Genomic DNA, 23,897 nt, shown 5'->3' with positions numbered 1-23,897 from the left:
CTGTCCTCAGTAATTAAGTCATAAAAAACCATCCAAGCCGATTTGCCTAAAACACTGTGGGTATACAAAATATCCAATTGAATATCCATAACCCAAAAAAATGTGCGAAGTAATTGACACACAGAGACAATGGCATGTTCATACGACTTCATACATAAATACTAATTGTGGATGTCAAAACAATCGTTGGTATTGAAAATATCCAGTAGTTTTTTTTGTCTATTTACTAGTTTCTACGTAATAACATGAGTATGGCTATTGTTTCAATGGCTCTTCGACTTTTACTTTTACACAATGAGCAATAGAATTGCAGTTTTTCTTACACTTGCTCTTGTATGTCAACCAAATAATCTAATAAGTAGTAGCTAGGTATTTAGCCAAAAACATACAATCACCTTGTGTTTCAAACAATGTTTTGTCACAAAACTATGATTACAAAGCTAAAACTAAATATTAAAATTAACATAAATAATGCTAGTAGGTACAGTAATTTATAACATAAGTGCCATTGAATTCAATTTAAAAACAAGGTACTTACCTACATACTTAACTACAGTGAATTAACCACAAATCACTTCAATTAATCAAAGCCCCGTGATCTGTCTCCAACTCAATTGAACAATACGATTCGTGATCTTGTGAAATCTATGTCAATGCTTATATTGCTAAATGAAATACAGTGTGTACGTACGTTCATAACTTTTTGTCCCGTAGTTTCGATATGATTTTTCTACAACTGTCACTCCAAGATATACCTTATTTATTGCACATTAAAGTCTTTAGCCTCAGTAGATTCAAATGTAGCGTAAGGGACAAAAAGTAGAAGTGAATGGGTCGTAAATGAAATCTACCTGCGAGTGAACTGAGTGTTACTTTAATCACGTCATTAAGCTCGCATGTAATCTAGCTACATTTATATTGGTACTAGCTGTTCCCGCGAGCTTCACTTTGCTTTAAAAAGTTTTCCCGTGGGAATTCCGGGCTAAAATGTAGCCTATGTTCTTTCTCAGGGTCTAGCTAGACCATATGTATACCAAATGTCATCCAATTCCGTTAAGTTCTTTTGTCGTGAAAGAGTAACAGAACAGACAGACAGACAAACACAGTTACTTTCGCATTTATAATATTAGTTAGGATTAGGATGCTTAATGCAACGAGATACAGTCGTGGTTAGTACACTAGTGCTCCGAAATTTATAAGGTAGAGTGGCTCCTTAGTTCACATTGTGACAATTGTTAGGTTTGCTCGAGTTTCATACCTTTGTTTTTGTCGTTTGGTATGTTTTCAGTAATTTTCTTGAGTCACATTTTATTCGCGCGCAGCTTGCACAAGAAGATTTATTTTACTTATGATTTAAAATTACTTGTAAACTGACCATGACCACTTACCGAAACAAATATATCAATTTCAAATAGGTAATAGGAAATCACATAGAACATAGATCTTACGTACAGGGTGTAACACAACGTTCAATATAGCAAATAAGTCAGTGAAGATATAGGTGTTACAAAATGTTACTTCGCTTGTCTAAGGTTACTACGTAACAAAGCCCTTTTACATTCAAAGAAGATGTATAACATTCGGTGTATTATAATAATTATTATGATTAGTAGGTAAGATCCGCTACGAACGGGTCACTCTAGCATACGTAAAACAAAATTTTCCGAACGCTGCAGAACTGATCAAGACTCTATGTCGTTGTATTGAACGAATCGATTGCATTGACAAATTTCATTCGTGTTTTTTATTTATAAATCTTGTTGTGAAGCTAAAGTAACCTCCACGAGCGCCTCGACTCCCTTGAGGGCAAAGTTCGTAACATCTTGGCATTTGCTGCCAGGTACCTACCTGCCTACCTACCTACCTAGGTACCTACCGAGTGCGCATCGCTGACTTTCACTACCAGTTTATTGAATAAATTCGTGTTTCTTGTGTTCAATCTGTCTATGGTAGCGTTAAAAGATAAATAGTTAGAAATATAAAGTAGCAATGGCATGTAAGAATTGGGCAACTTTTGACCCATTCACACAGGGTAAGATGTATTATTACATCTATCTATATAATTTACGAAAATATATAAACCTATAAATCGCATGCTTTCAAATTGAATTCAAAGTGCCATATCTAATTGATAATGCAGTAACTGTAAATCCCCAATACATCAACGTCAATCAATAAGCACATGTATGTAATAGGGAATATGCGTAATTTTTTTTTATACTTTTATTGGATAGTTTTACATCACTTTATTATAGTAAAAAAAAATTCAACGCCAAAATAAGTAATTTAAGGTATTTTAAAGAAAGTTAAAAAATTACAACCATCACGACCACTTTGAAATTCCCGTCAGGATGGCGGGCTGTCGTGACGTCATAATCGTTTAATTTCACGGCTCAGAATAATGAGTCCCGTCAGTCGGCATAGATTTTTTACCTAATCAAGTAATCACAGAGTACTTTTGTATTTTCAACAAACCAATGTTGTCATGGTAACAAACGAAAAAGGAAGTGTATAAAGTGTGATCAGTGGCTGTTTTGTAATGGTAATAAAGTGTGACCAGTGGCTGTTTTGTAATGGGAGCTCGTAAATAGCTGCTAGTAGCTCTTTTGAAATGGGAGCGCGCAAACCAGAGGACCTTTGTACACAATATTACGCTATTGTGGCAATATGAATATAAAGTAATATTTGTATTGTATGTAAGTACTTACTGTAACTTTGGTTCTCAGTAAGAGAGACTAGGGTTAGTGGGTCATTCTATTCTATTATCTGTGGGGGTGTAAGAACCTGCACCTGACTCTCTTGAATGGAACCATTGTGCATATCTCAAAGGTCTAAACCCCCTTATCTAAACTATGGAATAATAGTATAAAAAATATATACATATTCCCTAATATTTGGGCACACGGCTCTCGACTTTTCAATAGTCTTTGCTGTCCTTTTCCGCAGCTGGCCACAGTTTACTCGTTCATACTGCGTAATAAATTTAATGTGTCCAGTTCTTCTGATTACGAGAATTCTTCCATAACTTAATTTAGAAAAAAATAACAACTTTTGAAATATACTAACGACTGCCATTATAACCTAAAAGTAGAAAGAGCAACTTGTGTCATGTTCATGTCATAATACTTACAATACAAATTTAATTTTATTGTGTTGCAATATGGAGCATATTTTGACTGGCGAATGGCTGTTTACGCCTCATTACAATAGAACAACTAGTGGCAGCCCATACACTACCAACAAAAAATATAAAAAGTCCTAAACTTTGCAAACAAACAAGCATATCAAACAAGAAGTGGAGAGGTTATAGGAGGCTAGGATCTATTGGAAGAATTTTTATGTGATCCATCGTATCTGATCACAACGAGCATCACAAATACTCGGTGACATTAACATTTCTTTGTTTACACTTGACATTTATTTAACTATACGCAAACGCAAAGAAGTTATTATTCTGAGATTGATATATAAAGAATTATGACGTCACATCCGCCCTAAGAAAATGGGTGACGTTTCTCGGAAGTTAGAATTTACCGAAGTTTTTTTGTACTTTTCAACTTCATTTACTTGCTCAAAAATAAATTATAATCAAAAATAATGATGTAGTCGTAGTTATGAAACAACAAAGTTTATTATAAATAATATTTGACCTTTATTTGAACCACTTGCATATTCCCTATTACCTCCTCGCATATGTATATACCAAAACCCTGACATGCCCTTCACTTTCAAATTTATCCTAGCTCTAGATGCCCTAGATCCTATCTGTATCACAGGGACCTTGGCGTACAAAATAAGCACTAAGTACTTGTCCCAATTCACCTTGTTTGGCATAAAACAACTCAGGGGGAATAAGTTGCTGATTCATAATACAAACTTTACCTAATCAGGTCCATACCTACATACCTTTACCAAACAACACATAGGTATTTCATTTAACGGTTAATAATAAAGGTAAAAACCTTATAGTATGGTAAAAACATACTATACATTTGTCTCGTGACAGAAGAAATAGGAAAAACCTACGCTATACCAGCATTTTAGAAATTGTACGGCTACGGTCCATTCATTCATTCCCTAAATAAATTGTAGCGATACCGGCACGCGTACCTATTTTCAATTACAGAAATACTACCACCAACATTACAACTACGGAATAGCTTCAAAATAGTTATCTAAAGTTATTTTCTGCTACAAATAAGTGTTGTAAAAGAAACAGGGGGTCACTCTTTATGACGAAAAACTCAGTTTCGGCTGCTGCGCAAGCCACGACTTTATCTTGTTGCATTAAACATTGCAATTGCAAGACAGCTCTCGTTTGTTCGTTTTTCATCAGTATAGAGTGAACCTCCAGCATATTTGTGGACCAGCTGGCTGCGACGAGCATTCCTCTGTCGAGCTATTTCTGCGCGTGCGCAGTTGCCAACACGATGCGCGACAACGCCTTATTCTGGAATTCCTTACAATTCTATTTAGCTTTGTTTCACCAAAAAGTTTTCTCGCGGAAATCCCGGGGTGAACTTTAGGGTGCCGGATAACTAGGTACATTGCATTTGAAGAGATTTTAAAATTACTTTGTAAATAAAAGTCTAAATATTTTTATAAAGGCTTTATTACACAAAATTTGTCTATGGCAAAACACAAAATAATAGAATTGAATAATACATAGACAAATAAATATACGCGAAGACTGTGGTAAAACAAACGCCGAACAAATACTAGTTATCCGTACTGAAATAAGTATGTAGTTTTGTATATGTGAAGACCTATCAACAAAAAATAATGAAATAATAGAGGAATTCAAAATAATAGTAAAATCATTCTTAACCGCGGATCCGGTTAGAATATCATTTATTTAACGTAGGTTTAAAACGATACAATTATTCGTTGATTTTCAAATCACAATTTTCACAAAGGGTCAGTCACTGTGGAGAAGAAATGGCAAAAGAGCATTTATATGACGACCGAATGGCGCAGTGGTTAGTGACCCTGACTACTGAGCCGAAGGTCCCGGGTTCGATTCCCGGCTGGGGCAGATATTTGTTTAAACACAGATATTTGTTCTCGGGTCTTGGGTGTTGATATTTATATTTAGTATCTATCTATCTATGTATTTGTGTAGATATATCAGCTGTCCGACACCCATAACACAGGTTCTACCTAGCTTGGGGTCGGATGGCCGTGTGTGAGATGTCCCCACATATTATTATTATTATTATTATTATATGTATGAGATTATCAAAATGAGTTCTCAATCAGGACCCTGAATACCCCTCCCGTTCGTGATAGGTTGCGGATCAGATACCGCGGTAATGCGCACGAACACTGCAGTAATGGTGATCTTCTGCAGTTGCACTGCGCATTTTTATCTAGTCAAGTGTTTACACTCGACAGGAGGATTATCTACACTCACGAGCAATGAAAAAGTTCCACTGACATATTATGTTACGTCAATGGCAGTCGAAGGATTTTGCAATGTTTAATTTTAACTTCAAAGAAATACTGAGTAAACTGATATCTACATCTATCTTCATACAATACATAGGACCTTTTTATAAAACGCCTATAATTATTTAAATAAAAACTTACTTACAACTTTTTTTCTGCTGCCAGGTATGCCTCAAAAGGTCATGACCTATCTTATCTCATTTTTCTTTATTAATATCAGCATTTATCCTTAATACCAAACGTTCTTTGTGATAAAGTAGTAAGTATCTAAATAATAATTGCCTGATCACCAACTGAATGCCAAATTGAAGAACATAATGACCAAACCTGTACTCATTGCGAAAACTTATTAGGCCTTTCTTGAACATTAAGGGATCCGATTTGTCATGTATTAGCCAAAACAAGTTCTGCCGTAACTTAATGCGTCATTTTTACTAATATGGCTTTATATCTGTTGCATAACTTTGTTGAATCTTTAGGATTTTTTTATTAATATATATGCAAATGAAAGTCGCCAATCTTTGTGGTTTCTTAAAATTAGCATCATTAGTAATATCATAACATCAGTATATTGCAAGAAGGTAGTCGGTGTTTGTCAATTAATGTTGATGACAAGAAATGAAGATTACATTTTAATTGAAATGATGTCCCAGCATTCGGAAAGCTAGGAGTTACGTAGTGTCTGAGATGCAACGAGGATGAAGCTTACTCTTATTATTAATCCAATTGTAATGTCCGAATGCACTTATTAGAAAATATTATTCTTTAATTACGCACCATAAATTAACATAGGATCCAAAAGTACACATTGCCTGTACTGTGCAATACTGTACCCACTTATTATCTGATACCTGATAAGTTTTGTATCTAATTTAATAGGAGCCGGAACTACCCTAGCCAGCCCTGCCAAATATGTGTTTATCCAGTTTATACAAAATCCTGCCCAGACTAAGAATCGAACTAGAGGTATTTGTGACATTAGTCCGTTTTCCCACCCAGTAAGCCGTCTATAATAAAAGGTTTATTTTTATGAATTTTAAAGAATTGAATACTATATTTTTATTGGTACCCATATAATAAAATGTTACAGTTTGAGCTAGGGTTTTGTTTGTTACAATAAGTTATTTTCACTTTAAAATACTGACTCCTTACTCGTATGACTGGACTATTTCAAAACCGGGCTCCACAGACAATGATACTGAATCATACTGTTTATTAACCAAAACGAAATGCAGCATTAAATCAAACGCGCGCCGCGGTACCTCCGTGTCCTATACATTTATTTACGACCAAAGCGGGATTCGTATGATTGCAATATTGCATTACGTGTATTACTTAGAGACTCAGAGCCATCATACTCGTAATACAGGATGGAATAAAATAATTCTATTAATGTAAAATTGTGTTCAGAACACTAAGTTATTATTTCTCTTCAGATATTTTTTCATTACTGCTGCTGGATTTAAAAAAAAATTAATGCGGCTCAGAAGTTCTTAAATAAGTGTGAAATTACGTTAAGTATTTATATACCTTTACGCATTATCGATTCATAATTATGCCACTCAATCACGCATAATGTGTAAACTACGTTCCCTAGATGTGGAATAGTCATTACACCCTGTAAAACACACATGCATACACACTGCACACGTATGTATGTATAATTCATCCCTTTAATCTCATAAAGCAATTATGAAGGTAGGTTCTCGTGAGTTTAATTGCCTGCACGGGGCTTGTGTCATGTAATTACAGTATTACCTGCCTTGTGGGTCGCCGTTGCACCTGTGACATACATACAGACATGGGTGTCCGCTTTTTCATACTTGATTTACTGCATATATGTATATACATTTCTAAGTGTGTTGGTTAAAAAAACTGTAGCTGGACTAGGGTTTATCACCGTGATGAAAAGATTAGCTAGTCAGATTATTTGGCAATCACCGCCTGTAAATTTTGTAACGAAATTGAAACAGAGAATAAAATTCCTTTACTATACGAGTTTAAGACATGTTGAACCAAAGAGTATCTAACTAACATGGCAATACAGCTTTCCACTTGGCTTAGATTTGTACATAACTTAGTCATGTATGCTTTGATGGTAATCTGCATACAATCGACTCGTTTGCTTATGAATAGGATCCATTCTGTATTGTAACTGATCTCTTCAGATGACTCATTGTGTTGTGGTATTCGGTATTTGGAAATACGAGTAGGTTGTGTTTGAATAACCAAAAGTCCCAAAGTAGCAAAAATTGTTACAATTTAGTGAGACCTCTTAGATGACTTTAATTGCGCGTTGCACGACGGGACTTCCAATTAGGTCATCCATAAATCTATAGCTACTTTGTTTTGATAGTTCAGTTAAATTCGTTCATAGTTGATTACCTCTATAGCACAGAAAATCATAGCCATAGAACTTAGATCAACCTTAGTGCCATTCAGAATTACTTATATACTTTACAAACACGATGAAGAAAGTCTTTGCTAGTGTTATAATAATAAGGCTACATGAAAACTAGCAAAAAGTCACTGTGCAAAGAATGTGAATTTAATTAATATCTATTGGAATTTATAGAATACATTAGTAACAATTACTTTAATTTCTTGAAAAAAACGACTACAAATCCGCAGAGATAGGGATTGCAGGGTTAATAAAGTAAACACAGGAATAAAGTTAATTTATTATACAATTCTGTCTAATAAATTAGTTTTTTGTAATAATGGTTCAGTGGTTGTATGTTGTATTCCGCAGCCACGAGTGACCTGTAACAAAGATAGAATTCGTATTAATGAAAAAATGAAAAAATGTTTATTTAACCAAAAAATTTACACAGGTTATCTTAATAAATATTATGAATATAAAACAGTTATAAATTATTTGGACCAGTTTAAAAAGCTATGGTAGCTGGGGTTCTTAAATTAAATTAAAAACCAGAACTTCCTTTCAGTGCGCGCGTTGAATTCTTTTGTACGGCGTAGCAACATTGCTACGAATATTTATCAAGAATTAACTTATTATCTCTAACTATTTTAAACTATGCAAACTAACTATTAAAGTAATTTTATAAATAATAGTAAAGTAATAATTCATGTTACCATTGTATATTGTGCTAATTAAGTATGCGTAAGTAATTTACTTAATTCGTGCAACGTTGAGTACAGACGCAGTCGACTACCTCATAAACCGTTGTTGGCATGAGCGTTTTACATTTTACTACTGATTTTACCATGCCTAAATAAATGACTGTACGTCTGTACTGCATATACATACATATAGAAAAAAATATTTAGGAAATGTAACTAGGCCTACGGATTGCGAGTATATATTTACGTAATTAAGAATAAAAACCTAGACCCACCGAGACCACATTCACGCACTATTAGCAGGAAAAAGTTTAGAAATAGTGTCTCTATTTCCTTTGACTTATTTGGTCATGCGGAGATTAACAAGTTCACATTAGACAAGCACGTGCCACAGGTGTGACCGATCTCCTGTAGGTACATATATTAATATTTTTTGCTTGTTTCTGAACGTGAAATATGGGTATAATTTGTCTGTTTACAAACGTAACAGAGAAAGTTTTGTATTAATTATGTTAAGAGAAAATTTTAGCCTAACAATTTAATATGCATAGTCACTGAAATGATTCTTATCAACATAAGTAATATTTTTCTATTGAATAGTAGAATTTCCTTTACCCTACATACGAACTATAAGTATTAACAATTAAATTGATTGAAAGGTACCTACTTATAGAAAATACTATATTAAGAAAATCAAGTAATAAGTTTTTCTTTACGCAGAACACGTAGCAATTGGCATGATTAGAAACGGGCGTCGGCGGACTGGACGCCTCGGCCTCAGCATCCGATCAGAGAAAACCACTTTCTCTACTCTCTACAAACTGCGAGCATATCGCTAAATAACACCCGCCATTATCTAACACCATTGCGCGCGTTTTTATCGATTTTTGACAGTTACGTCAGTTAATCTAACTATGGTTTGATCGCGTTTCGAACACTAATTTAAATTTGAATATTAGGTTAGAGTTTCTGTGTTTGGAGATTGGTTTTTGTAGTTATTTTGTACTTTGTTTCATATGTGTTTTGTTAATACTGCACACATTTATATTTTTAGAGACAAAATACTTATACGTTCGATTTTCAAAGTATTAAAGTTATGGCGATGAACAACAGCCCGTTTCATTGTTTTATGGAATGACTTCGGTACAAGTAAGTATTAGTTAATATCCATCACAAGTATCTAAATGACAAATTAAACAGGAATGCGGTTATAGAACCTTGCATAGCTCTATGTTATTCATTACATGTATATTACTCAACGTTTAATGCATTAGGAATATTTTATCATGAAACCATTTAGTATTAAAGCTATTTATATATAGTTTTATACATAGGTTTCGTTCTTTTTAATTAATTTGTTAAGATTTGTAGATTACATTACATATCTCATTGTATACTCTCTTTTATTAAATCAATAATTTACTATTATGGCAATACCTGTCGATTACTAGCTAGGTAGTTAGGAACAATATAAGATACCATCTTGATATTTAGCCACGAGGTTGAGCAACTACAGACAGGTACATAGAGTACATACCTACTGTTGCAGCAGGAGGCAAAAGATCAAGATAATAATGCTGTTATTATTGACGATCAACATTCCACTTCAACTTTCTTGTTTTGTTGGCTCAAACATGTCACACTCACAAACAGTAACAAAAACTTATGACCAATTTCATGTAAGTCTTTTTACTTGTTAAGTTAATTTGACTTTATGAATTTACTACTTAGGTACATATTAAAAAAAATATACAAACCTTACTTACTAAAATTACATAAATAAACGTTTATCTTTTAATCATGGCATGGTATTAAATAACTGTGCTTTTGCGATCCTATCTCGACATGTGATTGTCATTCAAGACTCATTCGAGATATAAATAATTGATAGTTTCATATGGCTACTGTTTTGGTAGTTCATCGGCTAGCTGTATCGGATGGATTGCGGCGTGCATTAAGTAGGTACTTAATGAATGTGAGATAAATAGATAGATTTATTTATTTATTTATTTATTTATTTATAGATAACCAACAGCGTTATGAAGTAGATTATACAATAAGTAGTGTGTTTAAGGTAAGGCCAGTAATAGGTATCCTTAAGTGTATATAAAAATACAATGTTAAACAGGGTGCACATAATATAACTGCATTAATATGTAGGTACTTAAAGAAGGAAAAAGTCAGAACTTACTAACTTAAATAAACTAGGTAACCAATAAGATAAGTATATATATATATATATGTATATATATATTACGTTGTATGTTTCTAAATAATATGTAATAAGAATGTACCTATACAATTACAATTATGTATGTAAATTATATTACTAGATTTGTAGAGAAAAGAAGACCTATAATTCACTTTATTATTTATAAAATTATGAACTTAAGAAAAAGAAAAAATGTGGGAAGATTGTCCTACTCAATATTGCTATTGCGCCCTTATCAATGCGTCTGATCTTTATCTATCAGCACCTTTATAATAAGGTTTTTAAAAGAAGACTTAGAAGGACAGAATATATCTATATCAGTAAAAAGCTTGTTGTAGGTGCGGGCTAGCCGTGTGAGTATCTCATTACTGGCGTAGTTGGTGCGGTGCGCAGGCGCGTGCAGCAGAGGCGTGTGGCGCGTGCGGCGCCGCGGGGTGCGGTACGCCACGCCGCCCACCAGGCCGCTGCAGTCTACTCGCCCGTGTACTATGTCAAATAATAGGCACATATCCAACAAAGTTCGCCGTTCTTCTAGAGATGGGACATTATTTATTCGACAACCGTGAATATACGAGTTAGCTGATAGATAGTATAATATTATTTGATGGCACACACACAAGAACAGAAGTTACAAAGCTTATATACAAACACATAGGTACAAAATTTGCGGTCTCATCGCCAAAACCGATTTTTCAAGACAACCTTCTTGATAAATAATAGGAAAGCACAGATGTTTTCAACATATTATTATAGGTCCATTGCCACATAATAAGATCAATAAGTTCCTGCGTATATGCTTTCATAGAAAATGTATGTAACAAAATTTTATAAATAAGAAATACAATTCAATTTGTTACGCATAAGAACATTATTACCGTTATTTTTATTTGACAGAGTTTTCATGGACCCTTAGATACGGAAAATGCGACATAGGCCTATGATGTTATTCACTTGACAAAATCTACCCAAGCATGAACTTAATATATATTCTTAAAATAGAAAACGATATTAAAAACATTGGAATGTTTGACGAATGTAGCGTAAACACGCTAACGTTTACACTATACAATCATTAAATAGAAAGTGTCACTGTTAGTTAATCAACTAGTCATTATCCAAAATACACAGTTCACTATGTCCGCGACGTTCTGGACAAGTTGCGAAACGACTGGTCAGTTATGCTAATTAATACTCTATTCAAGATCAAACAGAGCACGTAACTTCGTAGTTTGTACGTAACATGTGTCAACTGGTTCCTTAGCCACGCCTTGCGGTATCTATATTTGTGGAAAACCTCATGGCATTAGGTTGGAATTTTCAATTTTACTCGCGAGCTCGCGAGCATTAAAAATGTTTCAGGGAGTTGAACTTTTTCATTACTCGGGAGCACATTATTTAATTGATTTTGAAAGCGTAAGCATGCGAAACTGGTATAACTATTATTTATTTTATTGAAAATTAACAGCGTGTTATGAGATTAAAGCTTTAAATAGTCTTGTGCCAAAACAGATTGCCATAAATCTATGTAAAATGAGTAAAATATTTACAATACGCATGTATGTTTAACAATATTCTGAATAAAAATTACAAAAATAAAATCATGCAAGTAAGGAACAAGCATTGCCTTAGTTGAAAACACATTAGGTAGGTAGGTAAGTACCTACTGACTAGACTACACAATACATCTTACATCTTAGACCAGGACTTAAACTGGAAACTGCACCTAGATAACCTATGCAATAGAGTGAATAGATTTGCCTACGCACTAAATAAAATAAAAACAGTTACTAACAAGAAAACCGCTGTCATATCCTATCGTGCCTACGTGGAATCTATACTAAGATACGGGATCGTAATGTGGGGTAATAGTACGGACATCAAAAGAGTATTTGTTGCGCAAAAAAAATGTATCAGGGCTATATGTGGAGTCCCTGCCGATGAGTCATGCAAACCTCTGTTTGGGAGGCTTGGCTTGCTACCACTACCATCACTTTACATATTTGAAATGAGTGTCTTTGTAATGCAACATAAATTCTTGTTCTTGAATGCTTACGATGTGAGAAATAGAGCCCAAAGAAATCCGCACAGACTGGTGTATAACGATGTACCTAAATCGGCTAAATATAGCAAAAGTTGTATTATTATGTGTGTCAAAATATTCAATAAGTTGCCGAATGAACTCAAATCCCTAAATATTAATATGTTCAAGAACAAATTGTATAAATGGCTAACAGAAAACAATTTCTATAGCCTACAAGAATTTTTAGAGTAGTTGATAATGTAAATATTAGTTTGTAAGTACCTACTCTAGAAATAATAATTTGCATGCTAATATAATTTGGCTAAACATGAGCACTTTTCGATAATATTGACATCTATGTAATACCATGTTTTACGCAAATAAAGTATTCTATTCTATTCTATACAATAAATTACAACCATTTGAGTAATGCTATAATTGTTGGATTCTTGACCGCATACCAAGTTGAGCCTGCTATTCCAAATATTGATGAAATCGCAAGACAACTAAAATACCTGATCACGCGCGTCCTTGGGTTTCGAAATAAGTTCACACTCTACATTATTCATTTAACTAAGCCTTATTTCTATCTAAATAAAGATCGCAATTCCTTGTTTACGATGCTAGAGGCCGGTTATGTCCAAACGGTTGGCACTGATTTGAATCTATCAGTAGTTCAACCTTGATTCGGTTTGTTTAAGGAATTAGAATCAATATGTAAATTACTTCAAAGTGCCGAGGTCTGTACCCGATCTCTTTGTACTTACAACCTGTTCGTGGTATGAATGGAAACATAATTAAAACATTAATGAGTTACTAAGAACTAATTGATAGATTGCAGCTATTTGTAGGAATGATTTGAGTTCACACGGCAATTTCAGTCTTAATGAGGTACCTACATAGAAAGCTGTTTTTTTATAGATAATTGAATCTCTACACAGCAATCAAGAGATACATTGACAATCTCTCTACATTGATTATTTACTTGAATAAGTAGTAAATCCCCACATGATAATAAAACAGAACAATAAAACTATAGGGACCACGTGCATTGCTTACAAATAGCATTCGCAAATTCTAAAGCCTTCTTGATTAAAGGTCACATTCAATTCTGAATACAGATGAGGTAATGTTGAGGTCTAAGGAGATCTTATGTACCTTGATACAACCTATGAGGATAATGTAAATGTTGGCAAACCAGTTGCAAACCCTATTTTTGTCACACAAGTTATTATTCGGTGTTTTTTTAATTCCCCACACAAACTTTATATAAATGATATAAAGTATAAATTGAGGCCATTTTTCCAACATTTAATGTTGGTGTTTGTAGAAATCCAACGAGACCTTTTAACGTGAAGCTAGAATTTATATGGAAACCTACGTAAAATTTAAAATTTTACATTTACTATGAATTTCTATAAGTTATTTTCTTTAAAACGATGAAACATACCACAGCTATCTTTAACTACACGCAGATGACAGAATGAAATTATTTCTTAACTATTTTTTATTTTTAATGTGATGATTAATGGTTTATATTTGGGAACAAATAAAGGCTTTTTATTTTATTTATTATTTATTAGATGACAGAAGGAAACACAAACATGTTTGTTAGCGCAAATCGAAAGTTACACACAGCACACAGGTGTATATAATTACTTAACATATTCGAGACATCTCGAAGCGAGTTGGTTCATCCTCGTCACTCGATCACCTTGGCTGCGAGATTCCAAAGGAAGCTTAATCACCGCTGTTTAAAGCTCGGCCTACGCAAACAGCCTACGCGGTGTACGTAAAGCTTTATTGAGCTTATGTAAGTGAGCTTAGGAAGAAGTTTATGCTCAAACTTTAAGTGTAAAAAAATAAAAAAACTTTTTCTTCTTAAATTGTGTGCAACGCACTGAGAGATTAATATATTCTAGATTCTAGAATCATACTTATTTAAATATCACAAGGTCTAGATCGATTTATGAGTAAAAAATTAATTTATGGAAATTCAGTTAGCGTAAAGATTATATTAAATTTAATTGAAGACATCTTCGTAGACATTAATTATTCAATAACAATATTTAGAAATAACGTATCAACTTATTTACATGAATAAAGTAGTATGTATATTTATAGCTTGCGTGACTAAAAAGTAAAATCTCGATGAAAAACGATACCTACTGCGTTACTACAAAAACGTACTAATAATTTCATGCTTCGTTAGCAATATCGTGCTAACAAATCTTTGCATAGATAGACAGGTGTGAAATTTCACTTGTTTTGTACAGTGTAGGAACCCCAAAATCATATGAATAGCCAAACAAATCTAACACTTTAGTCCTATGTGTTAAGATAAGGAAGTTTATACCTTGAAGAGTATCAACTGTTTTGCCTGAAGCTCAAAGAAGCACTTTTCTATTTATGGTCATGCACGATCAACCTGCTTCACAAGTTTATAAAAAGAAGCCGTTTCCTGTCTTGTAAGAATATCTTTTTTAAATCTGACGAGACAGGCCTTCATTAAATGTAATTTTCTTTCAAGTCCTTTTCAGAAACCGCCTACAACCTCAACTACTGTATTTCAGGGACAACAAATGTTTAACGTGCGAAATACTACGTATTGTCTTTTTTTTACTAATTGGTGATTGCATGTGAACATTATCGAATAATAAACCAATCAATAAATACATTTTGTTTCTTTTTAAACCTACTCTTACATTATATTGTTTCCTAAATTTGAAAAAAAAGCTCGCGCTTGAAAGAATATAATTATTAGATATCCTTTTCAGCGCAAGCTTTGCTCTCTACATAAATCTGGCGGGTGTTAAAAAGTTATAAGAATGATTACTTACCCAATATATTCTTCCACAGGCCCAGAAGGACCGGCGGAACAACTTCCTGAGGCGCACGAAGGCGACGGCGCCCCCCGACAGCACCGACCCCGCCACGGAGGTCCCCGACACCACCGCCCCCACACAGCGCTACACTCGCCGAGGCAACTCCAAATTCAAAACCAATCCCGGCCGGAAAGACGCGAAAAAAGAAACTAAGGAGGAAAAAGAACCAGCGGAAAAAGACGGCGGGAAAATTGAAATCCGAACGCGTCCGCCATCTTTGAACAGCGCGACTCGCAGTGCGCCGGCGCGGGGCTTCGCGCGGCGGCGGCTTGGAGGGGCGAACGGTGAGTGCGCAGAGACTAGAGACTTGACTTGTGGTTTCAGTACTGTCAACCACTTGTAGGTGTTCGAAATTTCGAGTGCTTTGGTTTAGTAGACCTGTTTTGCAGCATAGGTTTTATACACACAAGATTTAAAGACATGATTATAATTTTCGATCAGTTTAGAGCACAAGTAGGTCTCCCAACGTATGGGGTAATTTTAGTAATTTAACATATAATGAGGTTGACTTGTGGTGGATGTTACGTGTCTCTGTGGATTTTCTCAGAACTTTTCTGCGGTTAGGTTTTGCGGTGTAGAATGTATAATTTGCAGAACTGAAAGTTTGTTTTTGCTCTCATATCGAAATAGATTGTATTGTGGTCGATTGAGTATATTGGTACTCTAGTATCTAAAGTCTTTGATTTAGATGGATTGGTATCAATTGTAAGCGAGTAGGTTAATAATGAATGAATGAATTCATAAGATTAGACAAATCTCTAGATAGAGTCGGATTTTAATGAACTCGGGTACTCTTCTATAAATACCTTATAGATCTTGAACTTTACCAGCTTTCTCACTGGTTTTTCCAGTAACTACTTAAGTACTTATATCCTCTAGAGATGATAATATTACGTACACCTAATCTCTTATTAGGTAAGTACCTCTAGTGTCTGTAATCATACAGCATCCATAATTCTTCATATTATTATTATATGTTATAGGTAAAGTAGTTACTTTCCAGCTCCCTCGGAGGATACGAAAGTGTGTTTTTACTCAATCGAAAACTATTTGCTAGCAAGAAGGTTTGCGTCGTGAGGTCGGTAGCCATGCAGACTTTCTGATGCACTCACGACCTCTTTTAGGTTAGGTACGTGTTGTGAGCGTAAGTGAGTTTCAAACACATATTGTTATTTTAGAGAAGAACAATTTCTTAAAATTATAAATTCGAAAGTTTCAAAGATTTGTTTTCATCAATGGCGCCAAGTAGGAGAAGAATATACAAGTTATTAATAATTGATTGCAATTAATTAAAATGGAGATTACACTTACCGATGTTTTTAGTTACCTTACCTATGTTAGTTAGTTATGGAATATTACTTAATATATTAGGTTGATGACCATTTGATGATGTATCGGTATGTTAGATATCATTACAAATATACACTGATGAGCAATGAAAAAGTTTCACTGAAAAAAGCACCTAATTATTCCTATTATATGGAAAAAAATAGCTTGATGACGCCCTGTCTGCAATCAAGCAAAAACGTAAATATTGTATTGTTATAAAAAATTACAAGCCATTTGATTTCGGCATTTTGGAAGTGGAACTTTTTCATTGCTCTTGAGTGTGAAATATTCAGTAGAGTAAACGACACTAGAATATTTCACTGACTGATACTTTTTCGATAGGCCCGGTAAGAGTTACGTTCGAATAGCAAATTTAACGCTTGAGGCGTCTTCCACGGTATCATGTTTCAATTTTCAATAACCAATAATTAAGTGCCTTTCGAACCAATTTCACGCATCCGGGCAATTTTGACGCTACAGTTACGTGCTGTAGCCGCGAGCGTAATCTAGATCGTTTATGTAACGAACCTTGCTACTTGACCATAGCCAAGGTCCCAGCTGCTTATGAGGCACTATGAGCTTATGGTTTCCTGGTAGGTACTTTGTAATATTGAAATTACTAATCTCCAAAATAAATAAAAATAATAAAATCTTATGTGTCGCTTTCTCTATAACAAATAATACTTTTGACACAGTAAACAAAACACCGTAGAATTTTCTATCTTGCTTTTAAAATTAACGCCAATCAATGGATATCAGTTAGTGTGTCTTCCGGCCAAAGCAATTCGAGCCGTGTCAAATTGTAAATAAACCTACTAACACTAACATTATTGATATTGATAATAGGCCAGGAAAATAAATATTCTAGAAGGAAAGTTTTGAACACAATTTGTGTTTTTGTACTTAACTTTATTTGGATTAGTTAAAAGATGAACATATCAAAAGTCCTCACGGTAGCCACCTCATATCGTGTCTTCCGCCACCCAATGACACCTTCAGAATGTCAAGATTTACGTAAATTTCTCGAATAGCCGTCGAAATAACAGTCGAGTAGGGAAACGCCGAGGAGATAGGAAAATGCCTCGATGACGCAACCGCGACCGCCGCCGCCACCGCCGCCGTGGCCAATCAGGCGACAGAGAAATGAAACCAAAACTTTCACTGTTACAAGAAAACTGCAGGAAATCCGACAGATCGTGCTGTTTTCGTAACAAACACACCTAAGAAAACATTGGAATCTAGAAGAAAGATCAATATGTCGGGTAGGGATATCTCACACACGACCATCCGACCCCAGAAGCTATGATATCACATATATACAGTCATATTATAAAAACACTCTCAACTTAACAACTCAAGCATTAAATTTAACACCCAAGACCCGAGTACAAATACAAATAGACTAAACTAGCTTGCTTTGTTTTCAGCTAGCTTGGTTTTCAGGGTAGTTAAGTACAATTTTATAGGTGCCTTTTTTAGTTAGGGCGCCTGAACAATAAGAAAGATAATAGAAGGAAACACCGGATAACATGAATTCTGATAATTACTTTACTAATCAGAATCCTATACTTTAGATAATTCATTAAAATTACACGTTTTACCTAACAACAGCGCAAGATCTATCTAACAGATAAATTAACTTTCCGCGTCCAAACAAATTTTAAAAAACTTCCGTAATACACTCTCAATTCAATCCCAGAACCATGTTATTACATTATAGTCATACATATTAATGATAATGACTTCAATAAAATATAATAGATATACATAAAAGTACTAACGTACGTACATATACTTACATATATACTTGCAAAAAACCAGACTCACCATCTCATTTCGCTGTTCATAAATCATTTACTGGGTCATCAATTCATCATCAATCAAAAATGAGTTGAGTACTTATTACGTTCGCACTTTTACTTTCGATACCTATTTATATCGAAATAAGCTTATGTACCTATTTAGTTTATATTTTATGAAATTAATTGTCATTAGGAGTTGATCTGGTTTTTTATTTTTCCGAATTGTACGGTCGCATATATCAGTGTAGTGTAATCTAATAAGTACATAAACAGATGCCATACCTTGGTAACTACTTTTAAAAAAATTACTAAGCTCTAGTGTTTGTCACCAACACGCTAAGAAGAAGACTTAGGCATAGACTTGTAAAGAGAAACTGTACACTGACTCTAAACGACAATGACCGTGAGAAGTGCTTGGTTCAAAATTACCTTGTTTTTGTCATTCTTATTGTAATGATTACGTGAATGTTTCGTAATGCCGACAACTTTATATCCTTGCGCACTGTTTTGTGTGGATTAAACATAATATGATGTATGAATCTTCTTAGATAATAACACTGTCGTTGTATAACTATATAACCATACATACCTACTTACTCAAAATTTTCTAGTCAAATTAAATTCCTATTCTATTCCTGTTCTAAATATGTATGATGTATATCTATGGCTATCTATACCTACACAGGGAAATATGTAAAAAGTTCAATTAAAAGCACTGTAGCCGACTATAGCAGGCGGGGATAATGTTTTTTAAAGCTAACAAGGTATTTATATTTATGTGGAACACTGTACAAATATTGCAAGTAGGTATCAGGTAGAGCTACTCGCAGGCTCACCTTGCACCAGCCATTTCTCAACCGCAGAAAAACCACAAAGAAAATACACTTATGAATGATGTCTCAACTAGTGCCGTGGGACCACGCAATAGTAGGGCTTATACTAATTAGCAAATGGGGCATTTTCCCACGAAACACCAAGCTTGACTGAGACTTGGGCAATACCGCTCTATATTGTCTATGGTGTTAGGAAAATGAGGTTCAATGTCGACATTATTCTTTATTCTTTGCAGTTTCTTTCTGGGAAACAGTTTTTATAATACAAACGCGAGTGAGTAAAGTCCTTAAGTACATACAAGTGTAGGTATTGAGGTGGAATTCTTAATACATAGGTATAGTTAACGAGCAATTAGATCAATAAACACCGAAAGTACGAACATGCAAGTATACTCCAGTTGCTAACGAACTGTACCGATTAACCCATACTGATATTATCCGATTTTAGAGATAAAGATAAGTGTCGAGCACCATACACCAAAAATTCATTTTAGCCCAAGGTTTTAATATTCCACTCTATCGCCTTGGACGGTAATTGAACCCACAGCCTCCCAGCTCAGCACCACACTAGATAATAAAAGCTATTTACTCAGGACTCTCAGGAGGGACTACTTAACTTTACTAAATCTCCACAAACAAGGTAGACAACATTACAAGTTTCGCCCTATATTTTGACGAGCACGCACCAGCGGCGTAAATACCATACATTACTCTCGCTAACACCACATCTAGCATTGTTTGTAACATTCGCACATTGTGTCCGTATTGAATACGTGCTTCCGCCCATTTCACGGTCTATGAACTGTGAAACAATGATATAATTAGACTAACTTCGCTTCTAGCTTCTTTATCAGTTTGACCTTATGTAATAATACCTTTAAATGCATATTTAATTTTGTGCAGATTATAAAGAATGATGAATCTCTATAACTTCAACCTACACTCCTAGTAATTTATTCAATTAAGTAATAGGTAGGTAGTTAACTGTGTGATTAATAATTATCCTATCGTATTATTAATAAGACGTTATAGAAAGCTAAATAGATGGTTCCAGTTAATTAAATGATAACTACCTATGAGACGATATCGACACATAAATTTCTAAATATAGTGTATTACCTCTGTAGCTATCTAATCTATGTATTACATAGTAAGTAACTACCTAACTCCACAAACTTTCCTATCCACTCCAAATAAATCCACAAAACCATAACCTAACTACTTCTTCCAGCAACGTCAACCACCCCAGCACCTTCAAGCACCTCATCATCAACATCAGCGACCACGCGCCGCCCATTCCGAGTAGCCAGTCGCCGCCGGCCGGTGGCTACCACCGCCGCCACCTCCACTACAGCCGAGACCAAGGCCACTACTGCAGAGACTAAAGCTACTACTGCCGAGACCAAGGCCACTAGTGCGGTGACTACGGGCACTACGGTCGAGGAGAGGGCAGAGACTAAGGGACCGACTACGCCGGCGACGACCACGTTGGCTAGTGAAGAGGTGCTGCAGGATATTGAGGAGAGAGGTCAGTGTCTTCTACTGAATTCTTCTTCTACTTTTCTAGTGAATTTAAGTCAAGTTCTAGTTTGATCGTAGGGATTTAATACGTTTGTTTTATCTTCTATCTGTTTTTTTTTTAATGCAGATTCCATCGAAGACCCATCGTTGGCGCCGCGCAACATCCAGCAAACCATCAAAAAGACAGTAAAGATCCAGCGACGACCGCTCACCTCCTTGCGAGAACCTGTAGACCTTAACCCTTCAGCCACCAACGAGGATAGAAAAGGACAGACTAAAGACCCCCCGACGAAGGAAGACGATAGAAAGAGACAAAGCAAAAAGTACAGTTCCAGCTTCAAACAGAACCAGTTGGATGAAGTTATCAGGCTGAAGACGAAAAGTCAGGAGGAGTTTGATGCAGCTACGCAGGGCACCACTGAAAATGGTAAGGATTGTACCTATCTTTCATATTTACCCAACTGAAGATACCTCGACCTAAGACCAAGCATTCATAAATAATTTATATTCCAGATAACAGCGCCGAAACAGCTGTAGCCATCGCTGCGCACCAGCTGCTATCAGCTCCTTTACCAGCCGACTCGTTCGCGGAGCAAGCCAAAACCAGCTATAAAAAGACCAGCCAGAAAAGCTTTTATCCCACTACCAAGTCATTCTCTTACACCTCAACCGTAGATTTCGATACCGACCACGACTCGTCGAGTAGACTGAGCGAAGGGTTCACAACACCCAGTCCAATTTACAGAGGACCTTCTTTCTCTAGTATCGCCAATAGAGAATACTCATCTTCTCCCGGCTACTCGACAACTGTGATACCCATTTCTGGATACTCTTCAGGACTATCGAAGACATCTGGGTATTCAAGCACGCCCAGCTATTCTAGCACTTCTCGACTGCCTTACCCTACAGCCCAACGACCTTCAGGGTTCACGACGGCTGGCTTCCTAAGCGGTGGGTTCTCGATATCTCCCGCGTTAGGGCCGTCGACTGCGAGGTTCCTAGATACCAGTAACAAGTACGAGCCGGCTCCCATTGATGACTTTGGAGGATACACTAGCGGGGACAACCCTGAGCCGGCATACTTCACCAGGGAATATCTGTTGGAGTCGCCAGTCACTAAAACTTATGATGGTAAGTGGTCTTCCTATCTTAAACTGCTTGAAAAATACTTGCATACAATATTACAAGATGGCCGATAACAACCCAACTTCTGTCCCTCAGATCAATACCAGTACCTGTCTCCGGCGCGCACAGAGCCCTCCACAACCAGGAAGCTGCCCAAGAAGACCGTGTTCAGGAGGATATCAACGACGCTGGGCCCGACTGCCGCAGCCCTGGTTACTACGGCCAAGCCGAGGCGCGCGCCGCAGAGGAAGCCTTTTGAGAAGGTAATTATATTCTTCCTGATTACTTTCAGGATTGCTAGTTCCACTCTTATGCAAATAACTCATCCAAATGGAACTTATCTATCGTCTTGTTTAAATAACCTCCATTTCTTGTACCATTCCTACAAGAGAAGCTTTTGTGGGATTGCTTCAGCATCACAGGTAATTCATGGAATGATTGTCGTCAGATATCGAAGGCAGTAGTGGAGGCGCCGGGCCGCACGTACCGGCCCATAGACAACTACGACTACTACGACGACAGCGACGAGAAGCTCGCTACCAACAAGCAGGCCAGCAAGGTTATTGTTCATGGGAAAGGTAATTTATTTGAATTATTTGGCGTGTGCGGTGGTCGAAACCTGGATAGATCTTCTTAGCTTGTCAGGGTCACCAGAATTGGGCTGGCGTTTGCCACCGAGGTGAAAGGATTAGCCACTCAGATTAGTTGTTAGTCATTGTCTGCCAAGGGGACACCGGAAGTTTAGATTTAGGTACGATTTCTTCTTGTTATCGTCTTGGTAACACTAGGGCAGGACTAGCGTATGCTAGTTGTCATAACACTTAGGTAATACGTGATTTGGAGAGGCTTCTTTCGTGCACGCCACCAGGTTAGATGACAGCAGATAATACGTCATATTTACCGGATCGTTTACCATCCACAGGATCAATAGAATGCCTGGACATCGGCAACTTCCCGCACCCGACGTCGTGCAAGAAGTTCATCTCGTGCGCGCGCATGGAGGGCGGCGCCACCGTCGGCTGGGAGTACGTGTGTCCGAAGGGGCTGAGCTTCGACCCTGTCGGGGGGATATGCAACTGGTCTGCGGGGCTCGGCTGCAATGAGAACTAAATTTGGAAGCCATAGGGAGCTTTACCACCAGAAATATGATATGCTACGTTGATGTTCATATTCATTGGTCACCATTCATATTCATTGGTCCACATAGCATAGCCCTGGTGGAAACGGATTTATTTCACATCATTACATAATAGCACGGTGGAAAGGCTAACGCTCCCTTGTACCGCATAAACTTGGATAACGTTTAACAGAAGTTTACACACGTTAAACGATGTTTATTTGTGGTAGTAAATATAAAAAAATCGAGAGGGAGAGCCAGCCTGATCTATCTAGATTCTAGGGCAACTGGGAGATTTTAAAGCAATACCTGTGTGTGACCACGAGTCGTTGAACAAAAATAAAATGTTGCTATCGCTTTGAGAACGCTGACTTGCCCTGAATAGGAAAAATAATTTGTTTGGTGTTGTATAAATTAATCACCGACTAAAAGAGGCTTGTATGTCTGTCCCTCTGTTTGACCTAAAGTTAAATGGCTTACCTTCTTTTTCTATTGATATCACACAAATTTAAGTCAGCACT

The 23,897-nt window shown here is 36.1% G+C and overlaps 1 protein-coding gene across 1 annotated transcript; it reads left to right on the top strand.

The window, feature by feature from the left end:
- The first annotated feature begins 7,140 nt into the window (after positions 1–7,140).
- On the top strand, positions 7,141–23,369 carry LOC105396871 (mucin-5AC-like). The gene is made up of 8 exons (XM_048622531.1): positions 7,141–7,146; positions 15,624–15,933; positions 20,845–21,141; positions 21,262–21,561; positions 21,648–22,265; positions 22,356–22,522; positions 22,708–22,837; positions 23,182–23,369. The coding sequence occupies exons 1-8, from the start codon at positions 7,141–7,143 to the stop codon at positions 23,367–23,369; spliced, it is 2,016 nt and encodes a 671-aa protein (XP_048478488.1).
- The last annotated feature ends 528 nt before the right edge of the window (positions 23,370–23,897 follow it).

This window comes from Plutella xylostella, chromosome 8 (genome assembly GCF_932276165.1).
Source record: "Plutella xylostella chromosome 8, ilPluXylo3.1, whole genome shotgun sequence".
Classification (NCBI taxonomy): domain Eukaryota; kingdom Metazoa; phylum Arthropoda; class Insecta; order Lepidoptera; family Plutellidae; genus Plutella; species Plutella xylostella.
This window is presented reverse-complemented; position numbering and strand designations above follow the sequence as displayed.